This window comes from Aedes aegypti, unplaced genomic scaffold, assembly GCF_002204515.2.
Source record: "Aedes aegypti strain LVP_AGWG unplaced genomic scaffold, AaegL5.0 Primary Assembly AGWG_AaegL5_hic_scaff_1089_PBJ_arrow, whole genome shotgun sequence".
Lineage (NCBI taxonomy): Eukaryota > Metazoa > Arthropoda > Insecta > Diptera > Culicidae > Aedes > Aedes aegypti.
In genome coordinates this window covers 15,926-40,719 of record NW_018734504.1, presented here as the reverse complement: position 1 = coordinate 40,719, position 24,794 = coordinate 15,926, and the positions used below count along the sequence as shown (strand labels likewise).

Genomic DNA, 24,794 nt, shown 5'->3' with positions numbered 1-24,794 from the left:
GGTCACACCGATTGCGAAACTTTAAAAGCTCATGGAAAATCAAAAAGTCTACTGTTTGCAGCTGTCTTCTGTATTGTCTTATTAGAATCATTGCCAGTGTCTTTATTTTCAAATCTGGAAGTTTCCAAATATTTAAATACATTAAAAAAAATTGATTGTTCTATGCAATTATTAAATTAGCTGGAATATATGTATGTAACAATTTCAAAAATCAAATTCATTCTTCAATATGGTTATTGACCTGATTTTGTCAATCCTTTTTAAATGGGTTTTTGAATTCCCTGTTATATGTAAGTTATCCGTCATAGTTCTCTCAATCCTACACACTACTTAAAACTAATACAGTATGTGGTAGCTAGAGTTGGGAGATTTAGATGTACTATTGTTCGAACGAATAGAATGTATTAGCATGCATTTTCCGTGCATTTATACATGCTGATTACAAATATTTGAGCGTGTATGTATGATTCCAGTTTAAACTACATAATAAACACATTGCATTGAGTGTGTATGACGGTCAGCTGACAAGTATAGAAAACGTCATGACGCGTGAAAAAACAACCAAGATGTCAGTTTTGAGAATATTGTTACGGCGAACGGTTGTGTCGTAGCTTTCGGGCTCAATCATTCGGCTGATGGTGGAATCAGCCGATTGATCTGATTCACGGATACTACAATGTTGTTTATGCTTCATCGAGGGAAATGAAAGTTTGAGAATTTAGGGCAATTTTCATGACACATTTTTATATTCAAAAATATTTCTGTAGGCTGCATCATTTACCATTTCAATAACAATCATCATTTTCACACTTATCATTTAAAAGTTGTGATATCAAAGCATCATGTGGTAGCTAGAGTTGGGAGATTTAGATGTACTATTGTTATTGAAATGGTAAATGATGCAGCCTACAGAAATATTTTTGAATATAAAAATGTGTCATGAAAATTGCCCTAAATTCTCAAACTTTCATTTCCCTCGATGAAGCATAAACAACATTGTAGTATCCGTGAATCAGATCAATCGGCTGATTCCACCATCAGCCGAATGATTGAGCCCGAAAGCTACGACACAACCTGAGACGAGACTCGCGAAGACGGTCTTCTTTTTCTGTGATTGCTGAGTTTTTTTCTTATTCCACTTTGTGCATACCAATTATGCGCATGCGCATACCAATTATGCGCATGCTGTTCAAATCCTCACATGAACCTCTCAGCAAAAAATGATTAAGTTTGCATCACATCGAATCATAAATAGCCATTTTAGTGAAATTTCATGCCAGCAAACGTAGCAAACATTAGAAATAATTAATCTTCTGCTTAGATTTATCAGCAACTTTGGAAAAAACTGCTCCACCGACTGAGGTTTTTAATAACAGTTTACTTTGAACACAATACTTTTCACTTTTTCAGCCATAAAAACGGTGGGCTGCATTTGACGTTTCGTGAGAGGGGAATCTGGGCTGCATATGACGTTGATATTTTTCCTCTTCGCGAGTCTCTCTCAGGACACAACCGTTCGCCGTAACAATATTCTCAAAACTGACATCTTGGTTGTTTTTTCACGCGTCATGACGTCATGACGAATATCGTGATCAAACGTCAACATCCCACCGCAAAATCGCTAGTGTTTGGAGGTGATTTTAACCTCCAAATAACGAAATCATCACCTCCAAGTTAGTTCTAATACTCTCCGTTATATGAATTATGGTGGCGCGTCGATCGTCACAAGTTTCTCGTTTACCAGTCAATACTTGTCAGCTGACCGTCATACACACTCAATGCAATGTGTTTATTATGTAGTTTAAACTGGAATCATACATACACGCTCAAATATTTGTAATCAGCATGTATAAATGCACGGAAAATGCATGCTAATACATTCTATTCGTTCGAACAATAGTACATCTAAATCTCCCAACTCTAGCTACCACATTTGTGAATAAACCCACATTGATTTTGTAGTGCAAAAGCATCCTGCCCCTCGTTACACTCTGGTTCTAGCGCTGCATCTGTTTATGCGGGAAAATATACTCCAACTGCGCAACCAAGGTGGTCTTCACGTTTCACGTTTTAATAAAATCTTGTTTTTATTATATAACACGAAAGAACATGATCTGATACTACTTTAGCAATCTTTCCCGCTCAAATAACGGTTATATCATATTTGAACTTTAATTTAAAAAAATGGTTCATAAATGAACCTTGACACTTTTGATCATGTTTGACGTTCGCTTAGTCGACAAAAACATTACACACGATGGCACTCTAGCTACCACACAGTACTGACCCGATTTTGTCTGCCCCCGATTTTGTCAGCTTTTTGACCCGATTTTGTCAGCCTATCTTGAATATATTCAAAAATTGTCTTCGTCATGTAGTACCCGTTTACATTAATACTGATGACGATGTTCGATGTCATGCACGCATGGGCGTAGCCAGAGGGGGCAATGGCAATCCTCCTTCCCTCTGTACAAACGAACAATTTTACTATGAGAATTAATCTTGTATTTGAATTCTTCAAAGATTGTCTCCAGCACTCGTATTTATGTAGTAGTTACGTCATGGTAGATTATAAAACTTAAAAAGTCTACCAAACATCAGACTTTCTGAAAACATCTTGCCAGAAATTGTTCGAAAGTTTTATCAACAGTCCGCAATGGAGATATGCACAGCTGAGTAGTCGACAAACGAATTACATACATTCTCGAGTATCAGTAAATCGTGCTTCGTTACTTGGCAACCTGGCAATTATTTGTTAAAAATTAAAAACCGAAAAACATAGCCGAGTTCACGAAAAAGAAATTTGGTATGTAGGTTCATTCATGAATTACTCTAAAAATTTCTCTAAAGGTTAAGATGCATCGAAGCCAAACCTGGAATTTTCAAGAGCACATATCTAGAAAACCAGGTAACCGTTTGTACTGAAAATTTAACTCATTGGTCACATATTTTTCAATTCATTTATTTATTTAGATTTCCTTTAAAATTTGCTCCTAATGTTTTATTGGTTTTCTGCCTTGAATAACTCTATAAACTCTTGAAAGTATCCCTTCAAAACTACATTTTGATGAAATTTGCTCACAGTATTCTTAATGTAGTTTGGCCTAGGACTCATCAATGTCTGTGGGCTTCGTAGCCGTGCGGTTAGTGTCACCAGGCATTTAGCCGCATCGTGCTAGGGAGTGTGGGTTCGATCCCCGCCTCAGGCCGATAAACTTTTCGTGAGGACTGTTTTCCGACTGTGCCACTGGGCGTTGCATGCTAGTCCGTTGTCTAGTGTGCTGCTTCCTTCAAATGGCATAAATGCCCACTGGAAGCATTAACGTGTCAGTGCCTTAAAAAAAACTCCTCTTAAAACTGCCTTAGAGATTCCTTCAGGAATTCCTCTAATTTCACTTCTATTTTTTTCAAAATTGCTAAGATTATGAAGGATTCTTACTGGAATCATCTCACGAGATTTTTCATTAATTCGACCAGGAATTTCACGAAGATCTTTTTCAAGCATTTAATCATCCCATAGGTATGGAAATAATTTCAGATATTCATTCACGACTTTATCGAATGTCATTTATGAATACCTCTAAGAGCACAAAAATATCGCAAACTAAAGAAAGTTTCTTAAAATATTATTTTTTAATTTTCATACTGGAAACAATTTTTTTACAACAATTCCAGGTCCAATTCTTGATGAAATGCCTGCGAAACGTTTAAAACAATTCTATAAAAATCCTCAAAACAGTTCTGGATGAATTTAAAAATGTTTTAAAACTTACATAGAAATCTCCAGTTGAAATATTCTATGAATTATACTTAAAGGAATTGCAAGAAGAGCTTCGAATCAATTACTGATGCCATTTTAAAAGAAATTCTGGAAAAAAAAACCTAAAGAAATTTTCGTATGATTTTTCTTAGGACTTGCGGTGTCCTAAGAAAAATGCTTCGATAATTCAACGGTTAGGTAGAACTAAGATTCAGATTGATGCCGGTTGTCTTACAGGCCAGAGCAAAATTGCCGATCAAAGGGATCCTTTGGCGTGAAATTTGAGAATGAAATTGTGAGGGCCGCTTTTCTCCCCCTGATAAACAAAAAAAACCTGACTACGCCCATGTCCCTCGCCCCCTTTAAAAGCTATGTAGGTCGTAAACGTAGTTCATAAGCAAATATTAACACGTTAAAATTTGAAAAACAGAAACAAAATATATGTCCCGATTTTGTCAGGTTCCCCATTTTGTCAGCCTAAAATTCATCGGGGGGCTGACAAAATCGGGTCTCCACTGTATTACAATAACTTAAATTCCATTTTAAGCAAATAGACTCGATGTAAAAAATGAAATAAAGTAAATTTGATATTGGGAGCCAGATAGCCATAACGCAGATACTAAGCAAGATCATGCTGAGGGTCGTAGGTTAGAGTCCAGCCGGTCGAGTATCTTTTCGTAAAGGGAATTTTCTCGACTTCCCTAAGCGTAGAGTATGATCGTACCTGTCACACGATATACACATGCAACATTGGTCGATTGACAAAGAGAGCTGTTAGTTAATATCTGTGGAAGGGCTCATGAGAAGTTGAGAAGCAGGCTTCTTTAGCGTCAGAAAGAAGAAGAAGAAATTTTATGGTAATTATTTGCACTTAAAAACGTCCACATATGACGTAAATTTACATGATTTTTTAAGAAAGCTGCTTACGCAGACTGAATATTTTGACGCTTCCATTTTAGCTCTAGGAATAAAATGAATGATTCCAGTTATTTAAAATAAATTAGTTCCATGTTACCAACCTTAACAAAAACATCGTTCAAGCATCATTTGAAGGAGGGATATGTGATTTCAAAAGTGATAGTGTATATGTTTGGTAAAGTGAGTGAAACAGGTTGGAGGGAGTCTCTAAAAAAAATAATTTAATTTTCGAGTCTAGTACACGACTCTGACAACGGCCTTATAGTGGAGGTCGAATTATGCGTAACTGTCAAAGGATACAAACTGTAGTGGAATAAAATGATATAGTTCTTAATTCGGTTTTCATTTATTTATAGGTATTCCACTAAACAATTCGAAGGTTTATTATTATTTTCAATTTAAATTTTTATTGCATAATTATTTTTGAGGAAAAATCCCACATAATTTAGGAGGATATAAACAAACATAGCAAAACAAAGACAATTTGATTGAGCCAATTAGTTTTCAAGTTACTCACACATGTATGTTTACCCATTTTTATATGACGTAGACTAGTTCTTGAATAAACGTCAATAAACGTCATCGTCACGTGATGCTTTGAATCTTAGAGAGAATATGAAGTATTTTTATCTCTCGTACATTGTTCTCGTTCCATTTATAAAAAAATCACATTAATTAAAGTACATAATTTTTTTAAATTTCAATGTGCATTAAAAATACATAATTATATCTGAATTTTTGGGTCACCCTATCTCACGAAAGAGCACCCTAATGACGAAATAAAAAAATACGGGTCCAAAATTTTTTAAAAAGGCATGACTTGAACAACTTTCTAAACAAATATTTTTTTTTTTCGAACATCGACCGCCTTGGGGACGGACCAGCACAATTGTGCTGGTCTGAATTTGACCCTAAAAAGTTCATGGAGTGATAGAATAGCCAAAATAAAGAATATTTTGTTCTACGAGATGATGAGTTTATAAGGTAAATTTTGAAATAATCACTCAAATATGGTCCGTCCCGAAAGGGATATTGAACACATTGTCCGTGAACGCTGCTAGGGGTCAGAGTTAACGCGAAAAGCAGACGAGTAACTCAGAAAGTATATAAAATATACTCAGAAAGTATGAAACATATCTACCGTAAAGTAGGTACCCATATTTCGCGCGCGCTCCTAATTTCGCTCACTGACATTTTAAACATGTTTTGCGAAATAATAATTTGTTGGCTAGTACTTTGAATAATTCTACTTCAGCTATGGTTACATAGCATGCGATTATGTAGTCCAATATGTTTCAACATATATGAATAAAATGACAGTGAGCGAAATTAGGAGCGTGCGCAAAATATGGTAGATCACGGTACTTCATTCTTATTATTATCATTATTTAAGAGATAGGTATTAAGCCCTAGGATGGCTCACCTCAGATAATATCTACTTTTATCACATATAAACCCACAAATTCCTCTGTCGAGTCGAACTTTACCATATGAGTAGTCAAAATCGATAATGATACCACACATTTTGCTTTGACTTGAGTAATTTGAGTTACGGTTCTGGGATTAGTCATTCAAAGTGATTATAATTTTCATGGACACCCTGCCTCAACAACTGAAACGAAGTTAGGTGTGTTTCATCGGATTTAATCATGCCGCTACACGATAATAGTTTTTTCAAGCAATTTTATTATACTATCACACAGTAACACAATCTAATTCCAATTCAATTATTTCGCTTATCTGCCCGCCGTTTCATGTTTTTCGCCACATCCGCCAGCTGCAAACCGAAATCGATCGGTTTCATGTTCAGCTCGGTTCCGAACAATTGTCTCAGGCAGTCCCGCGCCGCTTCCTCAATAGCCGTGTCGATGTCCTCACCATATCCGGAACCCACAAACTGCTTATTGCAATAGATTCCTACCCGATGTGCCGCCAGCAACGTGTTCTTCCCAACCAGCCCAATCGAACGGGGTTCCGGTTCGCCCAGTTTCTTCTCCTTGCAGTACTCCCGGAGCAGATCCAGCGGGCTTTCGATGGTCCAATAATCGTTTACATCCTGCTGGCTCAGCTGCGTACAAACGAAATCCCTTACGAAGAGAAAGGCGCGTTCATCTCCGGACGATTTCTGGAGGGCACCGACCACGGCGCAAAAGGTGTCGGCCAGGAGGGAGTCCGTTACCGGGAATTCAGCCGCTAGGATTATATCCTTCGTTCCCAGATGCTTGGACACATTGGCCAGCTTTTCTTGGGACGTCAGTCCGCTGACAATGGACCGAATTCCTTCGTTCGGTAGCCTTGGAAGCGCTGTCAGAACAAATGCTTCCACATACTCTTCAATCAAACGTTCCCCCAGCTGAACCAGCTCCCTATTGTCCTTAAGCCCCAATTCCGGTTTCTCTATCCCGACATCAACCTGTCTTTGTTCCTCCTGTGCAATGAACGACCGGTGAGTGAATGCCTGCTGCAGGACAGCCGTATCAAATTGTTCCGAAAGCCGTTTCCCAAAGGCGAAAATCTCCGCCTTGTAGTTCCAATCGCTGTGGGACGAACGGGGTAGTTCCGCTTCCGGTCCCATCTTCTCCCGGCGGTGTTTCAGTTCCCGTAGTGTTGGTCCCACCCAGCGATGCACTTGCCGGTTGTGGTTTGCTGAAATTTTTCAGAAAGGCGATGTATTAGGTCATGTGCATGTGCTGGTTCGGTGGGAAACACTTACCGGAAAGGAGGAAACGCGGAATGGTGCCCATCAGCTTACTGCTTACATTTATGAACGACATTGTATTGAAGTATGATGAATTAAACTTGATTAAGACAATTATTTTATGATTAAAATCACAATTTTACGTGAAAATTTCAACTATCCGTCGGCCCATGCAGCTTATGTTTTGGTTTTGTAATCAGTTTTGACATTTCCTTTTGAGACTTCCTTTCTTCTGATTTGTTTTGTTGCGCCGCGCAACTTGCGCGATTTGTCCGCGTGCCTTATCGACCCAATCTTGTCGACAGTCCAAGACACGCTCAATACCAATGACTCACTCGTGGTATCACGGCTCCAGTCGGAAGCCGGAATCATCGACGGCGAGCCTCGTTGGATAAATGTACGACTCGTGCTGAAAAAATCATCATTTTGCAACTTGTTGCATAAATAACTATTATGATGGTTCAGAAAAGCATGTTTTACCATATCGACGAATTTTGTATGGAGACTGCAAGCAAAAGTTGGTTTAATTTGAATTTACCCGTGCAATTGAAACCAATTGTACCAAAAATTATGGTTGGTAGTCCTATTTTGAATGCTTGATGGATTACATCAATTAAAAGTTTGATAAATCGTACTTTGAATTTCGTGTAAACATCAATATTTTATGCAACCAGTGTTTTATACAACTTTGGCGACCAAAATTGTGACGTGTGGGAACATTTCTGAGAACGGCATCAGAAGAAGCAACCTCAAATCTAATTCGTCATCAAACGTCAACATCCCACCGCAAAATCGCTAGTGTTTGGAGGTGATTTTAACCTCCAACTTGCCAAATAACTTCCAAATCATCTCTCCAAGTTAGTTCTAATACCCTCCGTTATATGAAATATGGTGGCTCGTCGATCGTCGCAAGTTTATCGTTAAACAGTCAATATGAAATATGAGAGCGCGTCGATCGTCGCAAGTTTATCGTTAAACAGTCGATAGATACAACAGGAATAATACGTCCACAGACAAACAGACGTCACACTCTCATCATTGTCCATCGACCACCTTTTTAACGGTCGATTCAAAAATATGTTAGGTGGCCAATCCGCCACCCGCAGCGCTCGCATCGTTTTTGTTCGTGTTTGACGTTTACACACTACCGCCATCTGTTGGCCCGTCAGCCAAACACACCGATTTTAGCATTGGGCGTACATCTCCTCGTGACTATGATTTTGATCGAAATTTGTTCTAAGTGTTACGTCTGTTTGTCTGTGATACGTCTATTGTTCGGTATATTGCGGCGCTCATAATATTTACCACATGATGAACCATCCCCATCGGATGATTTCAAACGAGTTGTCGTACACTGCGTAACAAAAGGCATTCCGCTGATTGTGGGCAGTGATGCCAATGCTCATCACATCATCAGGGGCTGTTCAGATATCAATTTTAGAGGCTCCAGTCTTATGGAATACTTAAGGCGAAGTACCCAAGTAACCACAAGCATTATACCATTGCATTAATTTGGCCGAAAGTCAACATTTTTTGCATTAATAATGTTATCATGCATTTATTCAATAACTGTCAAGCAATGATGCATTTGATTAATATTGTAAATGCTTTGTAGCATTATTTTAATATAGCATTATGCTAAGCGTTTAGAGTGAATATACAGTTATGTTGTCATACAAGATTACATAACCTCATTAAACGCACTCGAATCTGTAATAAATAAGTAAGACGATCGAGCACGTTCGCACTCGCTCATTACGTTTTGTGGAATATGGAAGAATAATGATATGACTTTCTTTCATCTCGAACCCCCAATTCATGATCTAAGCATAAATGTATTCATTCAAAATTGTTGTATTTTATCTATGAGACTCTTTTATTCATAAGGGGTCATGCACAAACTACGTCACGCTCCAAGGGGGGGGAGGCGGTCAAGCCAAGCGTGACAAGTCTTACAAATTTTTTTAAGGACTCACAAATAACGTGACAAAGGGGGATGGGGAGGGGGTTCGAAAAAGTCGAAATTTAGCGTGACATAATTTGTGTACCATCCCTAAGGAAGGAGAGGAAATGTCGATCAATTTCTCTCCCCTGAAATCTGCTGAAATGTTGTTGCGCCGGGGTTTTTTTTTTGTGGGTTAAGTTCTGTTATTTCCTCTACGAGAAAGTATGGTGATCAATTTTTTTCTATTAATGTTTCATTTGGTGAGAGAAGGAAATCAATCGCCGAAGAGAATTCTTTCTATTCGTAATATCTGGGCGAATAGTAATGTTAACACACACAGTGGCTTCGTTTATGAGGAACTTTTATCCTACCTTATTACATCAGCAGCTTCAGCACAGGACACCAACGCGCCAGGCATCCAGCACACCATCATCCTAGTTGTGGGTTCAAATCCTGATTCCAACAATAAAAAAATCATTGAGCTGGTAAAGAAAACCATTGAAAGGTATTCAATGGATTCATTGTTTTGTTTATTTTTAACGCAAGCCCTAAACATACATTATTTTAAGCTAATATACATCATGAACCCTAAATATACAAACATAAATGCTTTAGTATGGCTTGTGCATTAAAACTGCTTTACCAAGTATTGCATTAATTTGGTTGTTGTGGGGCCCTTTCCCACTTTAATTATGCTTTATAAAGCTCTTAAAGGTTATGTCACTTTAAAACAAAATCCGATAGCATACTGTAGAGCAAACATAAAGTATTCATATATAGCTTCGTGGTTACTTGGGTAGGCCGTCATTGAAATTTGTACGCGTCGTTGATGATTGTTGCTAATTCATCTCACGATTTCGAATCAAGGAAAATCAGTTGATTTTGCACGGACACAGCTGAAAAAGGATCAGTATACTTTATGCATGTTAGCGCGTACAGTGATACTTTTTCAAGTCAATACAAACTATCAAGATTGAGTTTTATCACATTGAAATGCAACCTGAAAAGTCATCATTGTTGCCAAAACGAATGACGGGCTACTTAGCCTTAAGTAGTACAGATCTTGGATTACTTAACATAGGCAATCGTCCAAACTTCATGATATCTGCTAGAAAAGAAGTGTTAGGCACAACACTCTGCTCGAATGACGAATTGGCATGTATCAGATGAGGAATCATTATCTGGTCATCGCTACATCCACTGAGAAAAAACCACACGTTTGATCCGTGTGTTTGAAATTATGGATCGATTCATGAACATCTATATCGATTTGTTGTGATTTTCTTTCATACTGCGTGTGTTACACATTCAATTCTATAGTTTTGCTTCATTGACTGATTCATCAACCGACAACATGAATTCCATAGCACAGACAAACAGACGTAACACTTAGAACAAATTTCGATCAAAATCATAGTCACGAGGAGATGTACGCCCAATGCTAAAATCGGTGTGTTTGGCTGACGGGCCAACAGATGGCGGTAGTGTGTAAACGTCAAACACGAACAAAAACGATGCGAGCGCTGCGGGTGGCGGATTGGCCACCTAACATATTTTTGAATCGACCGTTAAAAAGGTGGTCGATGGACAATGATGAGAGTGTGACGTCTGTTTGTCTGTGTCCATAGTTTCCTACATAAGTTCCTGAAGCTTTCCATTTCAGATTCGTATGAGTCAACCTATGGATGCATAGATCATCGCCCAACACGGATTCAGTGTGTTTTACTTATGGTTATCTTGTGTCATGATCATTATATTCAAGTTGGTCGATTTGTAATCGATGAGCTTGCTGTCGTTTTTTGTGTTTCAAATCGTTAGTGATCAACCCATAGAGAACTGAATTGCGGTCGGGCCTCGTGTCGAACGACTGTCATCATCATGTTCCAAAGAGAAGAAGCAAGTTCTGAAGCTAAAAGTGTTAGAGGAAAATTTGAAGATTCGTTTTTCTTTTTATTAGTGAATATGTCCGAGTAAAGCTCCTCATCTTTACTCTTCTAAGTTTCTATAAATGAAATGCCATTTTGCCATTGGATATAATTATACATTATTGTATAGTGTTAGAGAAAAATTGGATTCCACTAGCAGATTTTCCCAGCTTTCAGCTTCGAATAAAATGAAATCTCGCATAACTTTGTGATCTTGCCCTAAAAGCCATTGGTAGCCGACTGTGTAGCTCCTTGTTTCTAAGCAAAGAACTAATCTACGATGACGTCACGCCGCAACTTCCAGCGGAAAGAAAACCTTTACTGCGGGCCGTGTTTACAAAAAAATGAACAATTTCGCTGCACATTCATCCACTCAATGTTCATCCGGTGAACATTCATTCACTGGATGTTGGTCCGGATGTCATTTTATGTATGGACCAATGGACCGATGCACGCGTTCACTATCTGACGTTTGAGCGGTGCCGTGTTATTTACGTGACCATGGCAACGAGTGAATTCGGCACCGCTCAAACGTCACATTAGTGAACTCGTGCATCGGTCCATGCACTAGTTCACTATTTTGACGTTTAAGCGGTGCCGAATTCACTCGTTGCCATGGTCACGTAAATAACACGGCACCGCTCAAACATCAGATAGTGAACTCATCGTGCATCGGTCCATACACGGCCCGCATTTACAACGGAAAAGAAAAAGAAAGTCGACAATAAAAGAAGACCGTGGATAAGTCCAATGAATGGATCAGAATGAAAACTAACACCACTGGCAGATAGAGTAGAATCTGCTCTTGATCGTGGCATTGTTGAATAACGTATAAATCCATTCGTTTGCTCGGCAACAACAAGCTACACACTCGGTTACCAATGACTTTTAGGGCGAGATCACAAGTTATACGAGAACTATGCTAATCCCAGGCTTCCCAAATTAAGGATTTGCGGCGCCTCGCTTGGGGATGGTACACAAATTATGTCACGCTAAATTTAAACTTTTTTGACCACCTCCCCCCCCCCCTCTGTCACGTTTTTTGTATGAATCCTCAGAATTTTTTGTAAGGCTTGTCACACTTTGCTTGACCCCCCCCCCCTCGGAGCGTGACGTAATTTGTGCATGACCCCTTGTTGCTGAATCACTTGTTTGTAAAAAACATTCAAGTAAGCTTGCGACATGCAAAGGACCCTCTAATCCATACTTTGGGAAGCAAGAGTTCTTCTATCAAATTTCAGTCTCATGACATTCATGTTCTAGCACACATGACTATCTAAAGTCACTACATTTCGAATTCAATAATCAAATCAGTTGGTTTTCATGATTTAATATTCAGACATTCATGTTTGTTTCACATGAAAACCTAATGCCGATACACATGTTATGATACCGTGAAGTCAATGACGAAATTTGTATGGCTACCACACTCAAGTCATGTGGTTTTCCTCATTGCGCAAATCTATAAGTAAAACACACGACCTTGACGTGTAGATTTTTTCTCAGTGATACTTGAGTCGATTTTACACTGGTACAAAACGTCGTAAGAAACTAAAAGAAACGGCTTATCATTTTATCATAATTTTTTTGAGGTAAATAATTGGAACTCTCTAGTTTTTGAACGCTAGCTCATTGTATGCAAAATTTAAGCAATGTACACGGCGAAAAAATGTTAAAAAGGTGATTAATTTGAAAACAGTATTAGAAGACAGGTTGTAATTCTTCTGAATTAATTTTCTCAAAACAGTTTTGAACAATTTTCTGTGCTTATGTCATAGCTCATTTAGGAAAAGTTGGGGGTATTCTTCTAGAAAGTTGAAGATACAATGACAAGGTATGTATTAAGTACAACAATATTGTTATTTTTATTACCAAATGGTTCATGTAACAGTTGTCAATTCAGCCCCATTTTCAACTTGCAAGATAAATTGTGACACGTTTCACGTCTTGCATTGACTCGCAAAAAATAAATGGGTTATAAATCGAATATCCAACAGTAAGCTACCTTTTTAAGTATTATTACAAGCTGCTAACGATAAACCGGTATTTTGTTTTAATTTCACATGAAATTTTTGATAGTCTAACTTACCCCAAAATATATTTATACCCGGGGTAAGTGGGACCTATCAAAACAACCCCAAGAAACAAAAGTTTTCCTACGCGTCTCAAACATTTTCTTATAGAGTAGCAATAACACATTCAAACAAATGACTTTTATTAAAAGATAAATAAAGAGATAAATCTCAAATAACATAATTGCATAAAAGGGAGAAAAAATGTGCAATTCTTTTAATTTTTTTAATTTTTGAAATACGAATCCAAAATTGAACAAAGACAGAGATGATTATTTTGATATTATTTTTACTACGGAGTCTCAAAAATCTGGAATATTCCAGCCAAATCTGAAAGGTTGACAACGCTGCCACCAGGGTTGCACTAAACCACACGCATGGGTGACAATAGGGGAGGCGAAATATGAGGCCGTGATGAGGCGGATTACGTCATGAACAAATCCTTGTCAACGGCCAAAGGTTCGGGGTCAACGATCACCAAAACGACACTTCATAAGCCTGGTGATCATGAAGGTAGCAGTTGTGCTTTACCAAAAATTCGAATGTAATAGAGGGCCCATATAGCCGTAGCGGTAAACGTGCAGCTATTCAGCAAGATCAAGCTGAGGGTCGTGGGTTCGAATCCCACCGGTCGAGGATCTTTTCGGGTTGGAAATTTTCTCGACTTCCCAGGGCATAGAGTATCTTCGTATCTGCTACACGATATACATATGCAAAAATGGTCAATTGGCATAGAAAGCTCTCAGTTAAGGCGCAAGAAAAAATGGCACAAAAGTCAAAACTGAAAAAGCAGTTTTCTCTTTTCAAATACACAAATCGAAGAAAATAAAAACACACAGCTCTTTGATTTGCCAAAAGAAGAAGAATGTACATCCTCGTGGGTTTTCTCGAAGCATGTTTGTGATCCTAGAATCAATCCGAATGAAACGGTATTTTTCGTAATAGCAAAAAATGTTGTATGCAACTAACGTATTTATCCAACTCGGCGAGCCTAGTTGGATAAATGTACGACTCGTTCTGAAAAAATCATCATTTTGCATCTTGTTGCATAAATAACTATTCAAGAGAACCCACATGGGCATACAGCCATGCATAGTTTCAATTCAGTATTTTTCAATCACATAGGCTGTGATAAGTACCCACGAATGTCACAAATTTTCTCGCTCCAATCGGTATCATGCACATCTTTATTCCGTAGGAACGAACAGGTAAGACAGCATAAACAGTTGCTGACTACAAATGCTGGACGTTCAGTGCGCATCGTACCTTCGTGCTGTGCGTACACGAATTCTCTCTGCTCTTGGAAGTTTTCTTAAAAACTACCTAACGCAATAAAACAGTACTTTACAGTGCTACAAAAACAGTACTTTTCAGTGCTACTAAAACAGTACTTTTCAGTACTATTTTTTCTACTATTGATCCCTTTACTATCTTTGTTTGGACCCGTGCCTTCGATTTTTCGTTGGACCCGTTGGCGAAAGCTAGCGGTGGTAATCCTTCTTGGACACCGTCTTGGGAAAAAAAAAACCTCTCAGGAGGTCACGTCTTCTTCCGTTTATTTACTTAACATGGTATCAACAACAAACAAAAGGAAGGGTGAATCTCTGAATTCACTACTTCCTTCCAAAAAAGTGGGTTTTAAAACTGTCACTACACGTGGCAAGAATGGAAGAAAGGACGCTTCCCCGGAATGCGAAGTTTCTTCCAAGGGTGAAATGAATAATTGTATCGAAATGAGCAATCAGTTCGATGCTCTAGACAAATTTTCGGAACACCAAATCGAAGCAGCCTCTAGCCCAGGCTCTTTGATTCAAGTGAGGAAGCAAAGAGTGCCGCCTATCGTGGTCAGTTGTTCCGAATTTGGGGGATTTAGGCAGGAGATCTTGAACTCCATTAGGGGAATCAAGGTTTCCTTCCAAATCGCAAAGAAAGGAGACTGTCGCGTTTTGCCGGAAACTCTTAAAGATCGTGAACTTCTTCTCAAACATCTTGAAGAGAAGAAGCACAATTTTTTTACTTATGACGACAAAACTGAACGTTTGTTCAAAGTTGTCTTGAAAGGTCTCTCAAGTGACTATAAATCACCTGAAGAGATCAAAAATGGAATAAATGATATACTTGGATTTTCCCCAGTTCAAGTAATCATTATGAAAAAGAGAACCCAATCTGGCATTGTTCGGAAAGGGCTTTCTCAAAAGTGGGGTCATGGTACAAAAAATTGTCACATGGATGCTAAATGCATGATTTGCGGAGGTTCTTCTCACGCTAAGGACGTCTGTCCAGTGAAGGAAGATACCACCAAATTCATATGCTGTAATTGCGGGGCTAACCATAAGTCCAATTTTTGGAATTGTCCTTCACGCAAAAGGGTCATTGAGGCTCGTGCCAGGCAGATGAAAGATAATATCCGTTACGATAACGGTCGTTTCCGGAATTTGCCTGGTAGAGTATCCAACAATGCCCATTTTTCAGTTAACGATCGCTTGATCATGAATCATACCCATCAGGAAGATCATAATCATGCTCATTCACAAACTAATTTTAATCCGTCGGGTAGCTGTTCGAATCTTTCAATTTCGAATGTATCTACCCACGGTATATCCTTTGCCGATATCGTAGCAGGAAATTCGAACTCCTCCCCTGTTCGATCCATGGGTACCCATTCTACTTGTTTCAAATCAAATGGAAAAAACCCTACCGCCTACCGTAACTCCGCTTCTTCGTCTACCGGAAATTCCAATGGGAAATCACATGACATGTCTGCCTCTGATTTTAATTTTCTAACTGAACAATTGAATCTAATGATTGATGCAATGTTCAAAGCCACCACTATGACTGAAGCAGTCCAAGTAGGTGTAAAATTTACAAATCAAATTGTTATTGGATTACGTTTTTCTAATGGATCCAAATAATAATTTAAATATTTTAAATTGGAATGCTCGTTCTCTGAATGGTAAAGAGGACGAGCTGTTTAATTTTCTTACGGTTAATAACGTGCATATAGCAGTTATTACCGAAACGTATTTAAAACCTGGATCTAAACTCAAAAGAGATCCTAACTTTTTTGTTTATCGTAATGATCGACTTGATGGGGCATGTGGGGGAGTTGCAATCATCATTCATAGGCGTATTGCTTTGTGCATTTGAAATGCAAATATCAAATGCGGTAAGATTTTCTACAAGAAATGCGATGTCAAAGATAGATTTTTCTTGTTAGGTCGGCGGTGATTTTGGAAAACGTTGCTAGGTGTCCTTTGATTGTTTTGTTTTACCGCATTTGGAGGACGTTTAGTCAAAATTTGCATCTCAAATGCAAACAGCAATATAAAACATCAACTGTTTTCATCATTTGAAACTAAAGTTTTTGAAACTTTAGGTGTTTCTGTTGAAACACAGTTTGGTAAATATACTTTCATAGCTGCCTATTTGCCTTTTCAATGCTCTGGGCAGCAAGTTAATTTGCTCCAAACTGACTTGCGTAAATTGACTCGCAATAAGTCAAAATGTTTTGTCATTGGTGACTTTAATGCCAAACATCGGTCATGGAATAAATCTCAAAGTAATTCCAACGGCAGAATTTTATTTGATGACTGCTCTTCAGGATATTTCTCAATTCAATACCCTGATAGCCCCACATGTTTTTCCTCTTCTAGAAATCCATCTACGATTGACTTGGTCTTAACCGACTCTAGTCATCTTTGTAGCCAACTGATTACTGATTCTGATTATGTCCCTGTTACATTTCAAATATCCCAAGAAGCGATTCTCAATCCTATCAGCTCCACTTTCAATTATTTACGAGCCGACTGGAATATATGTAAAACGTATGTTGACTCCAATCTTGATGTTAACATTTCTTTAGAAACTAAACTTGATATTGACAATGCTCTTGAAACTTTAACAAATTCCGTTGTTGAAGCCAGGAGCATTGCAATTCAAAAATGTGAAGTAAAATTTGAATCCGTGATTATAGACGATGATCTTAAACTCTTGATTCGTCTTAAAAACGTGAGGAGAAGGCAATTTCAACGCACTCGCGATCCTGCTATGAAAATTATATGGCAGGATTTGCAGAAAGAAATCAAGAAACGTTTAGCTCAATTAAGAAACAAAAATTTTGAAAATAAAATTTCTCAATTGGACCCTGGCTCTAAGCCCTTTTGGAAATTATCTAAAATCTTGAAAAAACCTCAGAAGCCAATACCGGCATTGAAAGAGGAAAACAAATTATTACTAACTAATTGCGAAAAAGCTCAAAAACTTGCTATGCAGTTTGAAAGTGCGCACAATTTTAATTTAGGACTTACTAGTCCAATTGAAAATCAAGTTACTCAGGAGTTCGAAAATATTCTCAATCAAGAGAACGTTTTCGAAAATGCCTGGGACTGATTTGGAAGAAGTGAGAACTATTATTAAAAAATTCAAAAATATGAAAGCTCCTGGCGATGATGGAATTTTCTACATCCTCATCAAGAAACTTCCAGAAAGTAGCTTATCATTTTTAGTTGATATATTTAACAAATGTTTTCAATTAGCATATTTTCCTGATAAATGGAAAAATGCTAAGGTTGATCCAATTTCAAAAACAGACAAAAATCCTGCAGAAGCTTCTAGCTATCGTCCAATCAGTTTGCTTTCCTCCATCAGTAAACTTTTTGAAAAGGTTATTTTGAACAGAATGATGGCCCACATCAACGAAAATTCAATTTTTGCCAATGAACAGTTCGGATTCCGCCATGGACATTCGACCACTCATCAACTTTTACATGTAACAAATTTGATCCATTCCAATAAATCTGAAGGCTATTCTACTGGTCTTGCTCTTCTAGACATGGAAAAAGCATTCGACAGTGTTTGGCATGAAGGTTTGAAAAAAACTTTAATTTTCCAACATACATTGTTAGAATAATTCAAAGTTATCTGTCAAATCGTACACTTCAGGTTAATTATCAGAACTCCAGATCTGAAAGACTTCCTGTAAGAGCTGGTGTTCCTCAAGGCAGCATTTTGGGACCAATATTATACAATATTTTCAAATCTGACTTACCTGAGCTACCTCAGGGATGTCAAAAATCTTTGTTTGCAGATGACACAGGCCTCTCCGCCAAAGGACGAAGCCTGCGTGTCATCTGTAGTCGATTGCAAAAAAAGTTTGGATATTTTTTCTTCATACTTGCAAAAATGGAAGATTTCTCCTAATGCTTCCAAAATCAACTAATAATATTCCCACATAAACCAAAAGCTCTTTATTTGAAACCTTCAAGTAGACATGTTGTCACGATGAGAGGGGTTCCAATAAATTGGTCAGATGAAGTTAAGTACCTAGGGCTCATGCTAGATAAGAATTTAACTTTCAAAAATCACATTGAGGGCATTCAAGCCAAATGTAATAAATATGTAAAATGTCTCTATCCCCTTATTAATAGAAAATCAAAACTTTGTCTTAAGAACAAGCTTTTGATATTCAAACAAATTTTCAGGCCAGCCATGTTGTATGCTGTACCAATATGGACTAGCTGTTGTAATACCAGGAAGAAAGCTCTGCAGAGAATTCAAAATAAAATTTTGAAAATGATTCTGAGGCTTCCTCCCTGGTATAGTACCAATGAGTTACATAGAATATCCAATGTTGAAACATTGGAACAAATGTCAAATACAATCATTAATAATTTCAGGCAAAAATGGTTACAATCTTCTATTGCCATGATTAATGCGTTATATGTTTAGGTTAAGTTAGGTTAAGTTTTTTCTCTTATAAGCAGGTGAAATCAACTCACCTGTAAAAAAACTGAACTGCTACGGCAAATGAAATGTAACATGTTGTTAACAAAATGTTAATTAAATCTTAAATTTGTTTTACCAAATTAGGATGATAGTGTTGTCTAATAACACAGAACACCTACATATAAGAAATGAATGTAATGTTTGGAATGATACTAATAAAAAAAAAAATAAAAAAAAAATGCTGGACGTTCCGATCCCACATCAGAATCGGCAGCCTGTGTCGAAACCAGATTGCATAACGGATATAGACTTCAGTGAAGTGACTCGTCGTGTAAACCAAATGGAAAGTCACTTCACTCTAGTCAAGAATTGTCACCTCGCTATCCGACACCGACAATTCTTACCTTACGCCAGTCGTAGATAAAAACCCAAAAATCAGATGCAATTGTGCTTATTCTGTGCACAAGCGAGACGAGTCGGTGAGGTATCAACTCGCTCCCATTTGAATAACATTAGTCGCCCAACGTCACCCTAGGTGAGCACGACTCATCTCGACTCACACGCCGCGCAGAACGCTTACCAAAACAGTACTGAAAAGTGCTACATTTCAGCATCGAAAAGAGTGCTGAAAAGTAGCACTTTTCAGCACTGTTTTTTCGGTAGGAAAAGTAGGCCGTTATGTTGATCAACTTGTCAATGAAAAGTTGATTGATTTGCAACGGAATTGCAAAAATGTCATTTTTGTTACGGAGTGTAATGATAAATAATGTTGATAATAGATGGTATAATGATGAACATTCAGTAGAACCAAGAATAGCGTGGGAATGGTAGATTATGAGTGAAGACATTGTTATCCAATGAAAAACTAAGATTCTGTATTTAAAAATTTGTTATTCGTATCTAATTGGAATCATAATTTATTTATATAGAATTTATATGATCATAAATTATTTATCGAAAAATGTATAAAAAATATTAATATCAATGTTAATGTTGGATCATTCCTCTTAATCGCCTCCCTAACTACTCCACCTCCATGGATTGCTTATTCGATTTGGACTCGAATACTTCCGGTAGCGTAGGTTCATCGGCACTGAATCGATAGATTATATACCTCGGACTGAACTCCTTACAACCGATTTCGTTGGTTTCTCCCTCTTCCTGAATGTTTGCCCGATTTGTGTGGGTCGCCTCCTCGTAACTTGGTGGAGCTGATGGAAGATATAATGTAGAATATAACAACGTTGACCTACACCTGCAATACTTACGAAGATCCACGGGTATGGCGTGTGTTTGCGCATTTGAAGTGGACGCCATCGGCTGCACCACTATTGTAGCTGTCATGTTTGGCACGTCGTCAAAAGTAGGGATCGCTGACGTCGTCAGCGGAATGGTACCCAAAGTGATGGGGACCTGAATTCTGGGATTAATGGTCAAACCAGAAAATTTTCCTTCCACTTCGAGTACGTAGTTTACCGTAAGCACTTGGCAAGTTCTATTGGTTGGAGGCAAAGGTGGAATTAGGAGATGTTGTACGCAGCTATCTTTCTGGTGCTTTTCAACACCTTTACAGCGAATTTCCGCCATAACTGCAGTAGATGTCTTGACTCTAGTATACGGAGTTTGACTAATGAAAGACACTTCTCGTAGAAGCTTGGTGGCAATTTCGTTCAGTGTTTTATTGCTCTGGTTATCGACTTCGATGCGAACAGCTATGGTCTGTCCAGGAACGTATCCGGAAATTGGGGTTTCAGCTGTAAAGACCATCGGTGCAGAACGGCAGGATCCACAACAGAAGGTTTTCGCATGTGTCGTTTTGGTCGGTAGACGCACATCGAAGTTTTCCTCACTCAGGTTGACGTGCCGTAGAACCGTAAATGCTACTTTGTACGACTGATCAGCTTTCCAGGAACGTTCAACAATAACCTTAACCGTGTAACGGATGTGTCCATGTTTGGCTTCCACTGATGTGACCAAGTTGGCCGGTAGATCACATGAAAACCGATACGGGTGCAGTCCTGGCAACAGGTTAATGTTAGTTCCATCTTTTAAGCCAGCTAAATAAGTGGTAGAATTCATGTAATCTTGTCGTCCATGATAGTGAATTGTTTCACGATTACTTCCAGTTCCTGAACTCTCGCACCAAGAAACTTCGGCGACACCCTTGATTTGTAGAGCAATTCCTGGAAAAATAAGAGTCACAATTCAAATACCGTCATGCGGGGTAACTTTGGGCCACTATTTTTACAGTCAGGCCCAATGTCACCCCGCAAGGCGGTACTAAAATTGTTACAATGTGTTCAAGCTTTATTGAAATTCCTCAGCTGTAAAGTTGAAAGGTGAAACATGTACTAAAACATTGAACACTTGAATGATGCTGCGCGTCTATGCGTAGAAGATGTATCTTCTTCTTCTTTCTGGCGTTACGTCCCAACTGGGACAAAGCCTGCTTCTCAGATTAGTGTTCTTATGAGCACTTCCACAGTTATTAACTGAGAGCTTTCTTTGTCGATTGACCATTTTTGCATATGTATATCGTGTGGCAGGTACGAAGATACTCTACATATGCCCTGGGAATCGAGAAAATTTCCTTTACGAAAAGATCCTCGACCAGCGGGATTCGAACCCACGACCCTCAGCATGGTCATGCTGAATAGCTGCGCGTTTACCGCTACGGCTATCTGGGCCCCTAGAAGATGTGAAGCGTGTGAATTGATACGCTTAGTCAGACAACCTTAACAACAACAATCGATGTGCTATGCTATGAGCAACAATGTAATTGGCGTTGAATAGAGTTATAATTATATAGATATAAGGTACCGCGGGGCAAGTGGGAACTAAAAAAACGATAGTTCAAACGAATCGTTCAATAAAATTTTCAAATGTAAATATTTTTCAAATCCAACAGCACAATTACATTTTGGCAACATATTTGTTGGTGTGTGCATGAAACTGATCGAATAATTTCGAAATTGTGGAAGCCTTGGAAGGAAGTTTTAGAATGAGCCATTTGACGCAGTTACCTCATTAAACGGGGCAAGTGGGACACATCCAGTTTCATACGTCAATCCACATCAGTAAGTCAACCATTACAATAATAGGATTGATAAATCATAGATTTTTAATTTCGAGTACATTTTTGATGTACATAAGGGATCAACCATAAAATACGTAACGCTGTATGAAGAAAACGTTTATATAATAGTATGTCAACTCCCATTCAATATTACCTGAAAATTTCTCAATAAAAGCGTAAAGAGCAATTAAACCTGTTCAAAATATATCATTTATATTTAGTTAATTAAAAGTTAGAACATAAACAATCAATATTTGACGAAATTATTAATATGTTTTGTTATTATTTACGTGCATAGTTGAAAACCGTTTAATCGGGTGGAATTGTTTTCTGACACTACTAAATTTGGCAGAAATAACAAATAAAGTTCAAATAAAATAGAAAAATAATCGTTCTCATTATGTATTTCAAATTTCATCTCTGTGTTTGTTCAATTTTGGAGTTGTATTTCAAAAATAAAAACCAAATAAAAATATATAGAAGAATAACACATTTCTTCTTCTTCTTTTGCAATTAAGTAATTTGAGATTGATCTTTTTTGATAAAAATCATTTGTTTTAATGTTTTAGTGCTACTCTTTAGGAAAATGTATAAAACGTCTACGAAAAGTTTTGATTCTGGTTTTTGTTTTGATAGGTCCCACTTACCCCGGGTACAAAGAAATTTTGGGGTAAGTTAGATCATCGAAAATTTCATATGAAATGAAAACATAATACCGGTTTATCTTTAGCAGCTTGTAATAATACTTAAAGTTGTTACTTACTGATGGAATTTCGATTTATAAAACATTTATATTTTGCGGGTCAATTCAAGACGTGAAACGTGTCAAAATGTATTATAGAAGTTGAAAATGGCGCTGAATTGATAACTGTTACATGAACCACATGGTAATAAAAATTACAATATGTTTTGTACCTAATACATTCCTTGTCATTGTATCTTCAACTTCCTAGAGGAATACCCCCATGAAAAACTTTTCCTAAGTGAGCTATGACGAAACGCCCCACTTACCCCAGATTCTCACTTGCCCCGGGGTACCTTAGGTTATATAGATACAATATTTCAGCAAAATATATATATATATATATATATATATATATGTATATATATATATATATATATATATATATGTATATATATATATATATATATATATATATGTATATATATATATATATATATATATATGTATATATATATATATATATATATATATATATATGTATATATATATATATATATATATATATATATATATATATATATATATATATATATATATATATATATATATATATATATATATATATATATATATATATATATATATATATATATATATATATATATATATATATATATATATATATATATATATATATATATATATATATATATATATATATATATATATATATATATATATATATATATATATATATATATATATATATATATATATATATATATATATATATATATATATATATATATATATATATATATATATATATATATATATATATATATATATATATATATATATATATATATATATATATATATATATATATATATATATATATATATATATATATATATATATATATAGATGCTTCACGCATGTTAAACATCTACTGTAACATTCTCAATGTAGCTTCCGAAATTTGGAAACGTTCAAATCTTACAATGCCGCATTTACCTCTCACCTCCACCGCTTCGTCCAAGCGAAGTTCTACGATCCCGGATAGGGTTTGCCCCGGTAGGTACACTCCATACGGATTCTCGTCGAACTTGATTTCACAGTTGATGGACATTGACGACTGTGACGAGGGAAAGCAACCAACTCAATAATCATCCGGTAGATATCTAGGTGGACAAATATCTGAAAGAAAGATCTTTTTTGTAGTGATAAGATAAGATTGGTGAGTTGATGTGATGAAATTTCGCTTATCAATTGAGTTGCGTAGTCAACACGTAGGTAAATCCTAAACATTAGCGTTAGCGTTAGCGTTAGCGTTAGCGTTAGCGTAGTTACGGTATACTTCGTAGATTGGATACTAGCAACATTCATGTTTCTTTTTAATAATCTCATCCTGACTACTTTCAAGAACAAGGCAGGGGAGTATACCTTGTTCAAATCATAAACAAGAATACTAAAAGCATGAATATCGCTATTCCCGGCCACGCCCATCTTTACCGTAACTTGGGATAGGGGAAGGAAATGTTGATGTAGCACTTACTTAATGAGAGGCCACCGACTCAGCGACACCCTCATAAGTGCTACGGAGTTGGAGGTTGGGGAAGGTATATTGTCAGGATTCGCCTAGAAAGCTGGCGATAGACCATAAATATTTGTTGTTTAAGCGTTTTCAAATTAATCTTTTGAATGCCGGCAATCAAAAGAGAAAACAATAGCTTATTTATAGTATAAATAGTATTTCGCGAAATGCTTGTCGATTGTGCAGTAATATTTTTGCTCAACAACCAGTAAAAAGCAAAACCGATCCCTCCAGGGTCATCGGATTGTGTAACGATACGCGTAAAAAAAAAAAAAAATCACGCCTATTGAAAAACTGTACTGTGCTCATTGAAAAACTGTACTGGGTGGTACTGTATTTTTAGATAATCGAAAAACGAAAGGAAGCGCGTTCGAACTAAACACCCTAGGACACA

The 24,794-nt window shown here is 37.2% G+C and overlaps 2 protein-coding genes across 2 annotated transcripts; both read right to left on the bottom strand.

The window, feature by feature from the left end:
* Positions 1–6,344: 6,344 nt before the first annotated feature.
* LOC110680233 (39S ribosomal protein L44, mitochondrial-like) lies at positions 6,345–7,598 on the bottom strand. The gene is made up of 2 exons (XM_021856048.1): positions 7,392–7,598; positions 6,345–7,324 (listed from the first exon to the last, which is right to left on the bottom strand). The coding sequence occupies exons 1-2, from the start codon at positions 7,450–7,452 to the stop codon at positions 6,402–6,404; spliced, it is 984 nt and encodes a 327-aa protein (XP_021711740.1). The 5' UTR covers positions 7,453–7,598; the 3' UTR covers positions 6,345–6,401.
* Positions 7,599–19,932: 12,334 nt separating this feature from the next.
* LOC5570224 (arrestin domain-containing protein 3) lies at positions 19,933–24,048 on the bottom strand. The gene is made up of 3 exons (XM_021856050.1): positions 23,821–24,048; positions 20,311–21,225; positions 19,933–20,253 (listed from the first exon to the last, which is right to left on the bottom strand). Exons 1-3 carry the CDS (start codon positions 23,933–23,935, stop codon positions 20,066–20,068), a joined length of 1,218 nt encoding a protein of 405 aa, XP_021711742.1. The 5' UTR covers positions 23,936–24,048; the 3' UTR covers positions 19,933–20,065.
* Between the last annotated feature and the right edge of the window lie 746 nt (positions 24,049–24,794).